We start from the raw sequence: 14,357 nt of genomic DNA, 5'->3' as shown, positions 1-14,357 counted from the left end.
TGCATTCGACAAGTGGCACAGAAAGCTCTGAGTAACTGGCCAGAAAGTGTCTGACACAACAAACCTTTCAAGTGAAATTAATATTTAATGTTATAAACGGCTACCCTTTTACTATACCCATAAGCACCAGTGTTAAGAACATGGCCACTAGAGAATAACAGGAAACTCAATAGCAAAGAACTTGATTTCTAAGATAGAACAAGCATTCTGCATATGTTTTTGATAGAGCTAGCACATATCCAACACTGAGAATACTAAAAAAAAAAAGTTAAAAAAAAGCTAAAATACCCTTTTATATTTTTAAAATTAAAATTCAATATGTATATTCAAAGAAGGGTTACTGAGTCATACAAAAGCCAGTATTAACGTGTGTTGTCCTCAGCAGGTAAAACTTATAGCACGTCCTTCAAAAGTGTATCTACATACAGAAGGAAGACCCTCCTAAAAAACAAAGCTTTTACTTTTTAATTTCCTGCTGTGTAACTTTCATTTCAGTTCCACTCTTAATTTTTGTGTAAATCTCATTGAAACTTATAAAAACACAATCTTGGATTGACCTCGTAGTCGCAATTCTTTCATATGTTCAAAAGAAAACTTGGACGCTTTCCTCCTTCATAGCAGATCCTCCCAGAAGTAAGCAGTGTTTCAGGTAAGAATGCTCTTGTTTTTAACTACAGGACTGTAAGGGGCTGGGCTAACCTCTGGCAGTCCGGCACGCACAACACCCTGCAGCTGGCTCCCTCACAGTGCACTTACTGAAGGTGGTGCTTTGAACAAGAGATGGCTCCAGTAGGCTCGAGTGTTCCAGTGCTTATTCCCCATGGGACATGCTGTCTGAAAAGGCTGTAGAGCCTTTACAGGGAGCAGCCTTGCTGGAGAAAGCAGATCACTGGAGTAGGCTTTGAAGGTTTACAGCCTCACCTGCCTTGGTCCCAGTGTGCTATCACATCAACAACAAAAAGACTAATATGGGGCAGAGTGGTACATGCCTATACTCTCAGCACGGGGAGCAAAAGAAGGATCATCAGAGCTTCAACATCATTCCTGGCTACACAGTGACTGAGACAGACCTGGGCTACATGAAACCCTAGCTTTTTGGTTTGGTTTAAAAATTAGTTTACATGAAGGGATTGAAGGGTGCAGAGCAAGGAAATCACATGGACAAAGCATACTAGCCCCAGGCTACACAGGCCACAGCACATTATGAGAGTAAGCCTGCCCGAGGAACAGACAAGTACAGCAAGGAGGGAGTGACATCTTAAGCCAGTAACTAATGTTCGGGTGACTGGTTAATGTCACATGCACTTTACTGCTGACAGTATTTTCCACCTTTGGAAAATTTATCAAATTTTCAATGCTCTAACATATTTGAAACTTTCTACCAAACCTTAGTAGTGTTCTAAGGATACAAGAACAGGTGACACCATGGAGGCACTTTTACAATTTCTTACTGTGCACAGCTCTGGTGAGTGATGCTTCTTTAGTGTACGGAACAGGAACAAGAATCAGGAAGATACATGCTCTGCTCTTTGCTAAGCCAAAAATATATGGCAAAAGTAGCCAACTCTAAACTTGAACATACAATCACCTCTACAGAACTAGGAAGTGATGTAAGAAACCAACGGTGTTTTGTTCTGATACTAGATATCACTAGATCTGAACCTGCCACATAAATGAAATGTGATGTTTTTATGCAAAACTGAGTGTTGGAAAAGACACAAATAAGATGGCCTTACGTCGGAAGCCAGTCTCTACAGTGTGAATTTACTAACCAGAGATCGTTAGCGTAATCTCCTGTGGTGAGCCCGAGGACGACGAGGCAGTGGGACCAGCGGCCTGTGCAAGAACCTGGCTGAGACTTGAGTTGTTGATGGTCAGGGTAATCTCGTGGGGGCCCGTTGAAGTAGACACGAGGCCTTGTGAGGTCATCACTTGCGTGAGGTCCTGGGTCCCTGCTCATCATCACAAAACAAATAACACTGAGATCTAACAGACACATTTCTCCTGGTTCATGTGAAAAGGACTTAGTCAAAGGATTATTTTTAAAAGACAAAGACACAGGATAAATGATCAATCAGTTCTTATTACTTTATGTGAAAGGATAAAGCACCCTAGAGTTCACAAGGCCCTACCTCTGATTCCCAGTGCACAATAAAAAAAAAGAAAGAGAAAGTGAGTGAGAAAGAAAGAGGAAGGAAGTAAAATGATGAAAGAAAAAGCCAGGTTGAGAAGCAAAATTCCATGAGCAATAAAATGAACTTATACTGAATGAATACTACTGAAACTAAGGAAACTTCCGAGTTTTTATTTCATTGGTAAGCTTTACAAAGACATGAAAAATGTCATTCTACTGGCCTAAAACCAAATGTGTCTTCCATATCAACAACAAGAAACTACAGCTTCTACAGTAAAAGAGCAATGGGCTCTTACCACTGCTGCTGGTTGTCAGCACAGAGTCCTGTTCAGAGAGTGGGCCAATGGTCAGATTGGCAGACGTCACTGTGGGCTGTAAGGACAGGCCTGAGATGGGCTGGATGACAACACTGGCTGGGACTGTGCTGTCTGATGTCTGAAGAGAATTGTTCTGTGAGGCCGTGCCAGGCTCCCCTGTGACTGGCTGAGCAAGCAGGTTGCCCTGTTGTAGTGTCTGCTGCAAAATGCTCGGATCAATCTGTAAAGCAACAGACACTTGTAGTGAAAACTTTGTGCTTCCGTGTGATTTAGCCTGCATTAAAGCATAGGAAACCATGGTAGTCACCATACCTGCAGTGTGATATTGTTGATGCTGGATGCATCGAGTCCAGAAATCTGAACATTTTGTCCAACCAAGTTAGCAGCCAGCTGTAACTGGATGCCTTCCAGGGTAGCCAGACTCCCATCGGTCAAAGACACTGTCAAGTCCCCACCAGCTGGTCAGAGAATGAGAAACGGAAGGACTTAATGCTGCAAATGCTTTAAATCTAAAAGAAACACACTAAAATAGATGACTGATTAGTCCACAGGTTAGTGTGACAGCAACCACTGAGTGGCAGCGTGGCTCACGCACGGCACATGTGAAGAGACACAGAAGGAAAAAACCATGGGATGTCAAAGAGCTGCAAGAGCCGTGGCATTTGCTTTTAAGTACACAAATGCAACTGGTGTAAACCTAGTACTTTTTCAGCATCGTGTGACCAAGGACAACAGGCCAGCCCCACTAGGCTACAGGTGAGTTCTGCTAGTCACATAACACTAACTGGGAAACTTATCCAAAGTACTCAAGTGATAAAGCAGATACAGGGGGAGAAGAAATGGGAACTCAACTTCCCCTACTGCCTTATTGGGAAAGGCTCAAAAGACTGCTGGCTGTGGGAGGGGATGAGAGGGATACATGTTGGCTTCCTACCTGAAACAGAGGCGGGAAGGATGGCCTGACCCACCAGCCCCTGCTGAAGCACATTCTGATCAAACTGCCCTGTGAGAACGGAGTTGTTCATGATGAACACATTGGGGTCTGTGGAAGAGGAGTTGAGGAGGTTCACAGACTGGAGACTTTCTGATGAGCTTCGTGTCACAGGCTTCCTGGCCTTCTTTGCATCTGATTTGTAATGAAACTGCATATGAGTCTTCCTCCGCCCTGAAGTACGGAAGCGCAGCTCACAGTGAGGGCACTTGAACGGCTTTGCCCCTGTGTGCAGGCGCATATGCACTTTCAGACTTCCTTTTGTGGAGAAGGCGTTGCTGCAGACATGACAGCTGAACAGCTTCTGGCCTACAAGAACACCAGGAGGAATCAGCAGGAGCGAGTGGCGAGCTGGGCCACAGACACCCTCTAGCAGGCAGTATGGACACACTGTGCTGGCTTATGGCCCTCTGTGCTTTAGGCTCTCAATGGATGCTAGGACAGCAGATATCTGTCTACAATCTCAAGTTAATGTTCTCACACCCCTCTGAGGCTCTGTCCCCAGAAATTACCACATTCCACTTGGAAGACTGTGCACAGGGAACATCGTGACGCCACAGGCCCTATGTCCAGTGTTATGTCCCTATTGCCTCCCGTCTGGAAGAATTCAGAATCAGATACCCAGGAGAAAGTGCCACTTGCTTCCACGATGTTCAGGCAGACTCACAGAGGCTTTAGTAAATCTGTGATCCTATATTGCTCTGGGGTCTCCAAGGCGGAAAAACACCTCTTCTTCTCTACGTAGTCTGAGCTGAACTCCCACCATAGCAGAACCTGGAACTAGGCTGACCTCAAGGGTCACACCAGGCACCTAGATTGGGTGCAGTGTTGGAGGGATGCTTTTGTTACGGTGTAAAGGTTGTCTTTGTATACTCAAATGCCAACTTCTCCACCAGCTGAGAACAGACCTAGCTTTGGCATTGTTAAGCATCACCTGTCTCACTTCCTCCACCACCTTTGATGGTTAAATAAAGAGCCCAGTGGCTGATAACAAAGGCCTGAGAAAACAGGCAGGACTTCCAGAGATAGAAACTCTGGGAAAGAAAGGCATGAAAAGATTCAACTATAAGACATGGAGCAAGTTGGGCATATGAGGAGGGGTAAACAAGCATGTAGCAGAACATACATAAAACATAGACCAGAAGAGCTAGACCATACATAGAACATACACAAAACATAAACCAACAGCAAGCCAAGGCCTAAAGCTATTATAAATAAATATAAGTGTCTGTGTCATTATTCAGAACTGAGGCGGAAAGTCCAGTGTTACAGTATATAGGAAGCTAGCCCAAGCTAGCCCATTCACCCTCAGCAAGTTCACAGTACAACGTAAGAGAGAGAGACACCGGGAACCTGATGAAGCAGCACGACGGCTGCACATGACAATGGGAGCTTATCCATGTTTAGTTGCCAATAATAATCCATCAGGAAAGAATGAGAGCTTTACAGAAATGTCTGAAATTCCACCTGTAGTTATTTATTCAATATCATGACCAAAAATTTGGGAATGTGGGTTAATGTGACGACACTACCCAGTGGAGCCTATCAATGACAGCTAGCGAGTACTATAGTGTTCCTGTGTTCCAACATGCTACACACACTCCTGGGTAGTTATGTCTTAGTAGAGGGCTGTGCTGCTACTAGCCTCATGCACACAAAAGGAGCTGCAGGACTCAAGGGACAAAGGTCTGTACTTTCTTCTTCTTCTTTTTTTTTTTTTTAATACAACTGATTTTCAGATTCTCAAATCAGATGAAGAAAAAGGCTCAGGAAATAAGATACCATGTTCCACTTGATGAGATCTTTCTCTTCACATAAAAAGATAGTATAACCTGGTGACTGTCAACAGAATCAGAAATACCAGCAAACTGCCTCTCTCTGGCCCAAACGAGACTAAACGAACCTCGTGGAAAAGGAGGAGTAAGCTGAGAAAGAGCATGTATAATTTGTAACTCGGTTTTTGAGATTTTTACCCCTCCCCCTTTTAGAGCTAAACCATTTTCTTTATATTAGAAATAACAAAGCTTTTGTAGCTATTTCTTCACGGTTCCTGATTCTGAGCTCTCTACACTATTGAAGCATCTGTGTACAAAGTACGCAGACATCCCCAAGCAATCGCCAAGGTCACTCCTTACCTGTGTGAGTCTTCACGTGGCAGTCTAGTGTGGACTTCACAGTGAAGCTCTTCCCACACTCCTCACACTTATACGGCTTTTCTCCAGTGTGGATTCTAACATGCCTGTTAAAAAAGCATTTCTAATTAAGGGATTTTATTTTTTAACTACATGCATGTTTACAAATAACTTCATCAATTTAAAATCATAAAAATAAAAAGCGGTATGCTCCTATTTCTATTAGTCTGGCCAAAGGAAGCCCTGACACGTCACTGCGTAACACAGTGTGCAAGCACACATGACGCGCTGTCAGAAGTCTATGGCTGTGCTGGCTACTGAGGCTCTCTACAAGCCTCACGTGCTGGCGGCAGTAGCTCCCTGACCGCAAACTGGAGGTCAGGTCTGCTTCCGGCTTGCTTGCTGCTTCCCATTCTACATGGCCCCAGGGCTCCTCCACCTTCTCCAAGCTTAGGGTCCAGGGTGGTTTGAATAGGAATGTGTGAATGCTAGGCCCATAGGCCATGGCACCATTAGGAGGTGTGGCCTTGTTGAAGCAGGCGTGGTTTTGTTGGAGGAAGTGTGTCACTAGTGGTTGGAACAGGCTTTGAGATCTCAGAAGCTCAAGCCTGTTCAGTTCCTGCTCCTTGCCAATCTGGATGTGGAACTCTCATCTCCTTCTCCAACACCACGCTGCCATGCTTCTTGCCATGATAATGGTCTAAACCTCTAAAACTATAAGCCAACCCCAATTAAATGTTGTCCTTTGTTACAGAGTGCTGTGGTTATAGCGTTTCTTCATAGCAATAAAACTCGAACTAGGAGAAGGTCCCAGGCTCTGCAGTATGTTGCTACACTCTATCCTGCACATCAGTTGCTGGTCTGACATCTGGTGCTCTGTGCTCCCACTCTGACCACGAGCCCTCGGTAAGAAGATATCTGCCAGTTTTCTAGACCTATATAGCCCAGCACTCTGTGCTCCTCAATTAAGGTGACTCATTTTCTGCTTTTATCACAATCACACAGAAAAATGCAGAAGCAACAGAGCTCTTCATGACTGTTCCACGTGACTTACTACCCAAATAATGAAGGCTCAGGCCCGCATGCTCCGCAGGTGACTTCCCACACTGGGGAAAAGCACCTACACACATTCAGGTCTGTAGGAGCACTGGCGTCCGCACCTCACCAGGTCGCTGGGCTTCTTGAAACTCTTCGGACAGTATGTGCAGCAGTTGGCATGCTTGGGCTCAGCCTCCAGCTCTGCCTGCTTGTCCTTCATCTCACTGATGCGGTCCTTCTCTGCAGCCGACTGCACCAAGACCTTCTCAGATACCGTAGCACTCTCCTGGGGCTGGATTTTGGCCAGCTGGGCTGTCTCTTCCTCTGTGAAAGTAATGACCTCAGGACGAGGCTTTCTTGATGCACTTCTGTCAGAATTTTCTTCCTCTTCCTCTACACATGTATCTGTTAAAAGCATAGAATAAAAGGGCTGAATCAACACTGAATACTGAGTTTCAACAGAAGAAAAGACAAAGCATGAAAGAATGGAGTTAGTAACTTAATTAAGCCACATTTCAGACAGCAAACAGCTGCTTTCCCCACTGGGGTAATGGGAAGTTGCCTGATGAGGGAGAAGGAGACAAGCGAAAGCCACACCAAGGAGTCCCTCTGGTTGACAGTAAGCTTCTGACAGGCCAGCAGCAACTCAGAACCATCCAAGCCCACACAGCCACTGGGACTCATGCACATCCACACTTGACTACGGACCAATTGATTACTAGGTAAATGAAACCACATGATCAAATACCAGATGCCAACTTACCAAAACAGAGAACCCTCAATTAGAAAGAATGACCACAGACAAGATACTCACACTCACACATACACACAGACACACACACACACACATGAATCTCTCATTATAAATTTCAGCTGCTTGAACAAAATCAAAAGGCAATGAAAATATAAGAATAGTAGGAAAAAAAAAAAAGAATAGTAGGCACTGGTGGTGCCTGCTTTTAATCCCAGACTTGGGAGGCAAAGGCAGACAGATCTCTGCGTTAGGGGCCAGCCTGGTCTACAGAGTGAATTCCAGTACTGCCAAAAAACAATGTCTCAAAAAAAAAAAAAGGGTTCTCAACAACTGCAGAAATGACAGTAATAGAACTGCCAATGCAACAGCACGTTTCCCTGTCACATGGCTGTACCCTCCCAAACGGTAGAGCGAGGGTGCGTGTGTGCGTGTGTGTGTGTGTGTGTGTACACACACGTGCGCGCACGCATAGCAAGGGACTCATAACTGAAACACTCAAATCCAACATAAAGGGGAACCTGGACTCAGTGGCACATGCCTGTTTTCCCAGCACTCTGTTCAAGGCCAGCCTGGTCTACAGAGCAAGTCCAGGACATCCAAGGCTACACAGAGAAACCCCATCTTGAAAAACAATAGGGGAAGGGAAGGAGTAGTAGGGAAGTGAATAGTGTTAATTCCAGTTAGTAAGTGTGAAAAACAACTGGATTGATGTTCCAGAACATAATGTGCAAAAGAAGAGGGGACAGACAGAAAGAAGCTAGGGACTGAGAGAGATCAGTCATGAAAGATGGAGCTAGAAAATTTAGTATCTACTCACAAAAGTTCTAGAAAAGGAAAATGGCACAAATAAAACTTTCATAATATATTTATAAGGTCTGAAACATTTAGGAGTTAGCTACAGATAGTGGCCCTCACACACACTGAAAATGAAATATGGAGAGAACTGTATTGAAAATTTTCAATAACCAACATACGTAGAGAACAATATAAAACAAGTCATGAAACATACAAAGACAATAAAATTAAGCAAAGTATATAGCAAAAATAGAAAATGGCTCAAGTAAGGCCAAACAGCGAAACATCCCAAGCATGAAGAAATAAAATCTTTATCACAAACAGAACAACCAGTGACTCTTCTCCTTTGGCTGAGAGATGCAGGGCAGGAAAACAGGACACAGCACCATGTCTATAGATGTCAGTGCAGCATGACAAAGCGCCAAGAGCAGAAGCCAGCCCTAGCACTGACTCAGCACTGACTGCTAAGAAGGACTGTGACTGGCCTCAGGTGTTAATCACATTAGCTGTGAGTGGACATTACCCAAGCTATACTAGCAAACTACAGAGGTGCAAAGTATGGCGTCTGCTAGCCTTTACCCCACAGGAAGGAGAGCTGACTTGCTTTTCATGATTCATACAGCTCACAGCAGAGTGTGACCCTGGAGACAAAGGCCACACCAAGTCCTAGCAAACACATCTACTTCTAGAAGCACAGAAGCCCAGGTCCTCAGAGCTGTCTACTACAGAGGCTGACCAAATAACTGCTCTTGCAACACCCAAGTTGAGGCTGTTGTAATTTACAGCGGTCTAGGCAAACTTTAAGCCTCACTTTTCAAACTGTGGGACAAAGCTACACTATTCCCATCTTAGCGTAGCACAGAGAGGTCCTGTGGCCTGGTGTGCAACCGCTGGGGTAGACAACTACAGGCAAATGGCAGACACACAGCTGAGAAGAAGGCAGAGTTCTCCAGCAGATCTCATCCCTGAGAAGACTGACCAAAAGCCCTATATGGCACGAACAGGACACTGAGCACTGCTGTTCAGTGACAGCACAGCTGCAACACAAGCAAAACTGAGATACATACACACACACACACACACACACACACACACACACACTTCATGGCTGTATGAAAACTGCACTCATTAACATGACAGTGCTGAGTGCTGGTACCACCTGTGGAAAACAACATGCACATTCTAACACCAGCTTCCTTTGTGGGCTTTACTAAAAGGAAGCCATCCAGTAAACAGAAGAAGCATGAAAATAATAAACTCAAGGTGCCAGAGTTGGACAAATTAACTGTGTAATGCTCGGCAGAAAATGAGATTAGTCTCTCAAATCACACAGTGCCTAATGTGAATAAAATGAGATAATGAAGTATGACTCTGAATGTACCTCTGGCCAGGGGGAGATTCTCATAAGTGTGGCTCTACAATTTCAGGGAAAATAAGAAATTAGCTCTGCATTCATTTGCAGCACATCATAATAAACTACATGTAAGCATCTGATAAAAAATAAAACACAACTCCACATATGCACCCAGTGCAATCTCCACTTTCTTTGTCAGCTATATCTGAAGGTCTCAGAAGAGGGAAATCAGCAAGAATTATGACATCCAGTACAGCACAAGCCGGGACATGAGCTCCACAAGGGCTGAGCACAGCAACAGCACACGCTCAACTGGAAGCCAAGTCAGGGCCTGGACACTGGGAAAGCTGAACACTTTTTCACTGGGAGTCTCTGGACTTTTTCCCAAAGTGCAAATCGCATGGAGGCTTACATAGTGACTCTGTGTGTGTGTGTGTGCGTGTGTGTGTGTGTGTGTGTGTGTGCGCGGGCGCGAGCGCGTAAACTACAGTTATATTAATTCAGGGGCGTCTCAGAGGCAGGTAAAGCGCCTGCTGTACGCCTGGCCCACGTTCAATTTGCATGCGAAGGTCGAAGGGGAGCCTGTCCGCAGAGCTGCCCTCTTCCTCCACACATGTGCCAGGGGTGCACTGACATACACGCATCATGTTCACGCAACAATACATTTTTTAAGTTAAAAACTGAAGGTACTACTAAGCTTAATTTATAAGACTACAATATCCAAATCAATTTGTAATTTATAACTAAACTGACATTTGGCCATAAAAATTTCAATGCAAACCAGAAACTACCTCCTCCCTCTGCGTCTGCAGCTGCGGAGGCTGCCGACGGGACAGCCTGGTGTCTCTTCATGTGCTTCCTACAGTGGATCGCAGTGCGGAAGCCCTCTTCACAGAATGGACACTTGTAAGGCTTCATGCTCATGTGCGTGGCCATGTGGCGTGTGAGGCTCCCGTTGGTGGTGAAGGACGCGTTGCAGATGCTGCAGCTGAACGCTTTGACGCCTGTGTCACAGACAAGAGCACAGCAGAGAAAGCGTGATTCTCCAGCCCCGGGACGGCAGAGGTGCTCAGGGACAAACAGCTCCTAACAGTGGCGTATACCTAGCTTACAGTTCCTAAGGCTTGGCCTGGACACCGCTGGAGACATAAGACACTGACAGCACGTGTCTGATTGTACTCTCTACTAAAATAAACAGCCCTGAGAAGAAGCTGCTCAACAAACTGGACTGTGGTGTTCCCATCGCTGACATCCCAACTGTAAACTTGTTTCTAGATAGAACAAAATATTTCTGTAGCTCTATCTTTGAGCCGTTCCAGAGCAAAGAGCTTGTTAGGTAGGACCCAGCAGGGGACTGTGGAACCTTCCTACAGCCTCATTTCTGATGGCGTTCAATGTGACAGTCCCTGACTGACAGAACAGTGCCTCAAAAGAAGCACCTAGCCTGACTGTGCCTTCCCTCAATAAGCTGTTTGCCCTGCCTCCTTCCTACATACCAGTAATCTCACAACTTTTCATCAGCCCTTACCACCACTCCCTAATCACCAACAGACACACCCATAGGCTTTTGTACACCATCATTTTCAAATAAAGCCTTACACAGAATACATATTGATATTAAACAGAATACGTTCAACACATAACTGTAATTTAATCACAAACCATATATCTGGTAAAGATCCAATGGCCATGAATGGTCATTCTATATTTTTAAAAGATTTACCAAATTCATGATAATAAAACAAATAATCTAACTTTAAAATGAAAAAATGGTTAGAACAGACAATTCTCAACAAGAACACCGGAAGAACTTCAACACCACAAACCACTCAAGATACATAAATCAAACCCCAACGAGAGTTTGCTTCCCACCCAAGTACACTGATAGCAAAACACAGACAAGACATGTACTGAGAGACATCAGGAAGGATCAGAACCTACATACATGTGCTGGTAGGCACGGTTACTTGAAAAACAGTTTGACTGAACTCGAAAGTTTAAAAGTGTGTTTCCTTTCTGGTGTTTGGAACCCAGGGCTTTGCACATGCTAAGTAACATCATCCCCACACAGTCATCCACAACCCTAAAAGGTAATTATTACGGCCCAACAACTGTGTTCCTGGGTGATAAAGCCATACCCATAGAGAATTATTCAAAGTCAAACAGCAGAGCTAATAAATAGATAAATTAAAAACTTGTTTATCTATACAACGAAACACTATGGACCACAATAGGATCACAGTGCTAATACATGCTACACTGCAGGTGAGCCTTGAACAACACACTGCACTAAGCAGAAGAGCATACATGAGCCACTCGTGGGCAATTCTACTGTACGCAATCCACAAAGACAGAGGCAAGGCAGGTCAAGGATTATGTAGGGTTGAGGACATTAAGAGAACATGGGAGTGACAGATAAAAGGCAGTGAATTTTTTTATGCAATAAAAACATGCCAAGATTACATATGGATGTTTTCAGAACTCTACAGACATGCTAAAAACCATGAATTGTATAGTGAGTGAACTGAATGTGTGGATTACTTCAGGAAAGCTGTACCATGAAAAGACAAAAAAAAAAAAAATCATCATTTCTACAGAAAACAAACAGCAACCTGTGTGTGTCTTCTCGTGGGACTTGAGGACACCAGAGGAGACAAAACCACGCCCACAGAGCTTGCACTTGTAGGGCTTCTCCCCCGTGTGTGAGCGCACATGCTGCTTCAAGTGACTGGACTTCTTGAAGCCTTTGTTGCAATAGTCACACCTGAAATGAAGCACAGAGAGCTCAGCCGCTGCTCACTCAGGGCTGATTACCAAGCAGCCCGACCCTGGCAGCAGAGGGAGCAAAGCAGCTGCAGCAGCTCAGCAGGTGGTCAGGGCTTAGAGAAACCGCTGCACTGTCCCACACTCAGGGACTACATCGAGCAGTACAACAGAGAGGCAAGGACAATCACTACATCAAGTTCTGTATAGGGTACTTGTACTGTTACATGTATTATTTTGAAATTGCGCTAACTTTCCAGGAGACAAAGTATTTGGTGTAGTCATTATATAACAAGGACACCCTTCTGGATGCTTTATAAATTGGAGTGATAACAAAACCTATTTCATGAGCAGAGAAAGCAGGAGGTATAGAGCACTCGCCCACTGCAAGAGTGCAGTCAGCACTCAGCTTCAGGAGCTGGATCTGTACAGTCATTACCTGTAAGAGCGCCTGCTCTGGTCCTCGCTGTCCTCCAGGAACTGTGGACGCTGTGTTTGTAGGTCCAGATCCTCTTGAGATGACTCTGGAAGCAAACGAGTTGCCTAAAATGGTCAGAAATATACAGCAAGAATATATAAATAGCTATAAATTAAGTATAAGATGACTCAATAATAGCAAAGATGTAACTGCTCATAATGCAGCCTTAAAAGAAAAACCATGCGTTAACCCACTGTGATCATCTGACACAGGGAAAGTCTAACTCACTCACACAAACATGACTAAGTACGGACTTATTTTCTACTAAGCCATTTATTCACAGGTTGTTTGAGACAGTGTCTAAGTCCAGTCAGTCAAAGCTGGCCTGGAATTTGCTGATTAAGCTTGTCTCCAACTCAAGCTCCTCCACGCTCAGCCTCCCAAGTGCTGGGATTATAGCTGTCAACCGCCATGCCTGACTAATAAACCACTGTAGTATAAAGTATAAATAAACATGAGGACTCTCTCATCAGCGTGCCCCCACTACCTGTGAATGACCGGATCAGAAACACCCTGTATTCTTAAGGACTGGCTGCTACTCTGTGACATACTGGGAGTGGCAGTACCTTCAGGGAAGGACTACTGGAGAACACGATTATGGAGGGCATGCCCTTGTAGGGGAACTGGAACCCTCAGCTTTCTTCCCTACCCCAAATGCCATAAGGTAAGCATTTTCTTCCTGCACACGACATATGCCCAGGGTAATGTTCTGCCATGCCAAAGGACCCAAAGCAAAAGACCCAGCAATTCATGGACTAAAATCTTTGAAATTGTGAAGCAAAATAGCCCTTTTCTGCTTTTAAGTTCGTTACCTGGGTATATTGTCACAGCAGTGGGAAGTCACACACTGGTGTGGATAAATACACTATGTTCTGAAAAGAGTAAGACTTCTTTGTCACAAGGGCCCCAAGGAAAGAAAAGCCACCTCTACCTCTCAGAGACAGTACCTCAGAGTCAGCTACCCTGACTCCTTTCCTGACCTAAGGACCACAGCCCAGCGCAGCAGAGCAGCACTGAACCCGCTGCGAGTTCTCTTCAGAGGGCTGTGCAGTGAAGCTCAGCCAGCACACAGCATGTTCTCCACATCATCTGATCACCTGCTGAAACCATGTGCCCCACCTCAAAGCAAGGGCTCTGTTAAATGCCCACTACTAACACTGCTAGAGATGGACTTGTCTGTCATTTTTAAAACTTGCAAAAGGAAAGAAAACCGAACACTTCAGTATCCCTAACCTGAGTAAGAAAAACATTAATTATGAATGAAAATATTATTTTTCCAGAAACCTATTATTTAAAGAAATGAATAATAAAGCTTTGTGTAGTTTTTGATTTAATATGACATTATTTTTATTTTCCTTCTAACATTTATGATTTCAGATACAAAACACATCTTGTGCCCAAAGCAACATTCCTATAATAACACACTCGCTAATTCAACTTCTTACATAACACACTAGTGAATTTCTGGCTCCCAGTCAAAATGGCAAGGCTGCCCATGGTGCTACTCATGTGAAGTTAAGATGCTCTAAGAAAAAGATGTCCTTGTGCACTGCACACGGTGCACCCCGTTTACGGCCCCAGTGCACCAGATGTCGGTGTGC

The 14,357-nt window shown here is 44.5% G+C and overlaps 1 protein-coding gene across 2 annotated transcripts in view; it reads right to left on the bottom strand.

Annotated features, from left to right (window-relative positions):
* Znf236 (zinc finger protein 236) overlaps positions 1-14,357 on the bottom strand; it is a 97,918-nt gene that overhangs the window by 27,700 nt on the left and 55,861 nt on the right. For both annotated transcript variants that reach the window (XM_060376986.1, XM_060376987.1), the window contains exons 17-25: positions 12,718-12,821; positions 12,128-12,279; positions 10,307-10,519; positions 6,735-7,017; positions 5,578-5,681; positions 3,386-3,751; positions 2,764-2,909; positions 2,431-2,671; positions 1,773-1,952 (exon numbers count right to left, since the gene is read on the bottom strand). In XM_060376986.1, the coding sequence (XP_060232969.1) occupies positions 1,773-1,952; positions 2,431-2,671; positions 2,764-2,909; positions 3,386-3,751; positions 5,578-5,681; positions 6,735-7,017; positions 10,307-10,519; positions 12,128-12,279; positions 12,718-12,821 (1,789 nt within the window). The remainder of the gene's footprint in view (positions 1-1,772; positions 1,953-2,430; positions 2,672-2,763; positions 2,910-3,385; positions 3,752-5,577; positions 5,682-6,734; positions 7,018-10,306; positions 10,520-12,127; positions 12,280-12,717; positions 12,822-14,357) is intronic.

The sequence above is a fragment of the Meriones unguiculatus genome, chromosome 2, assembly GCF_030254825.1.
Source record: "Meriones unguiculatus strain TT.TT164.6M chromosome 2, Bangor_MerUng_6.1, whole genome shotgun sequence".
Taxonomy (NCBI): Eukaryota; Metazoa; Chordata; class Mammalia; order Rodentia; family Muridae; genus Meriones; species Meriones unguiculatus.
This window is presented reverse-complemented; position numbering and strand designations above follow the sequence as displayed.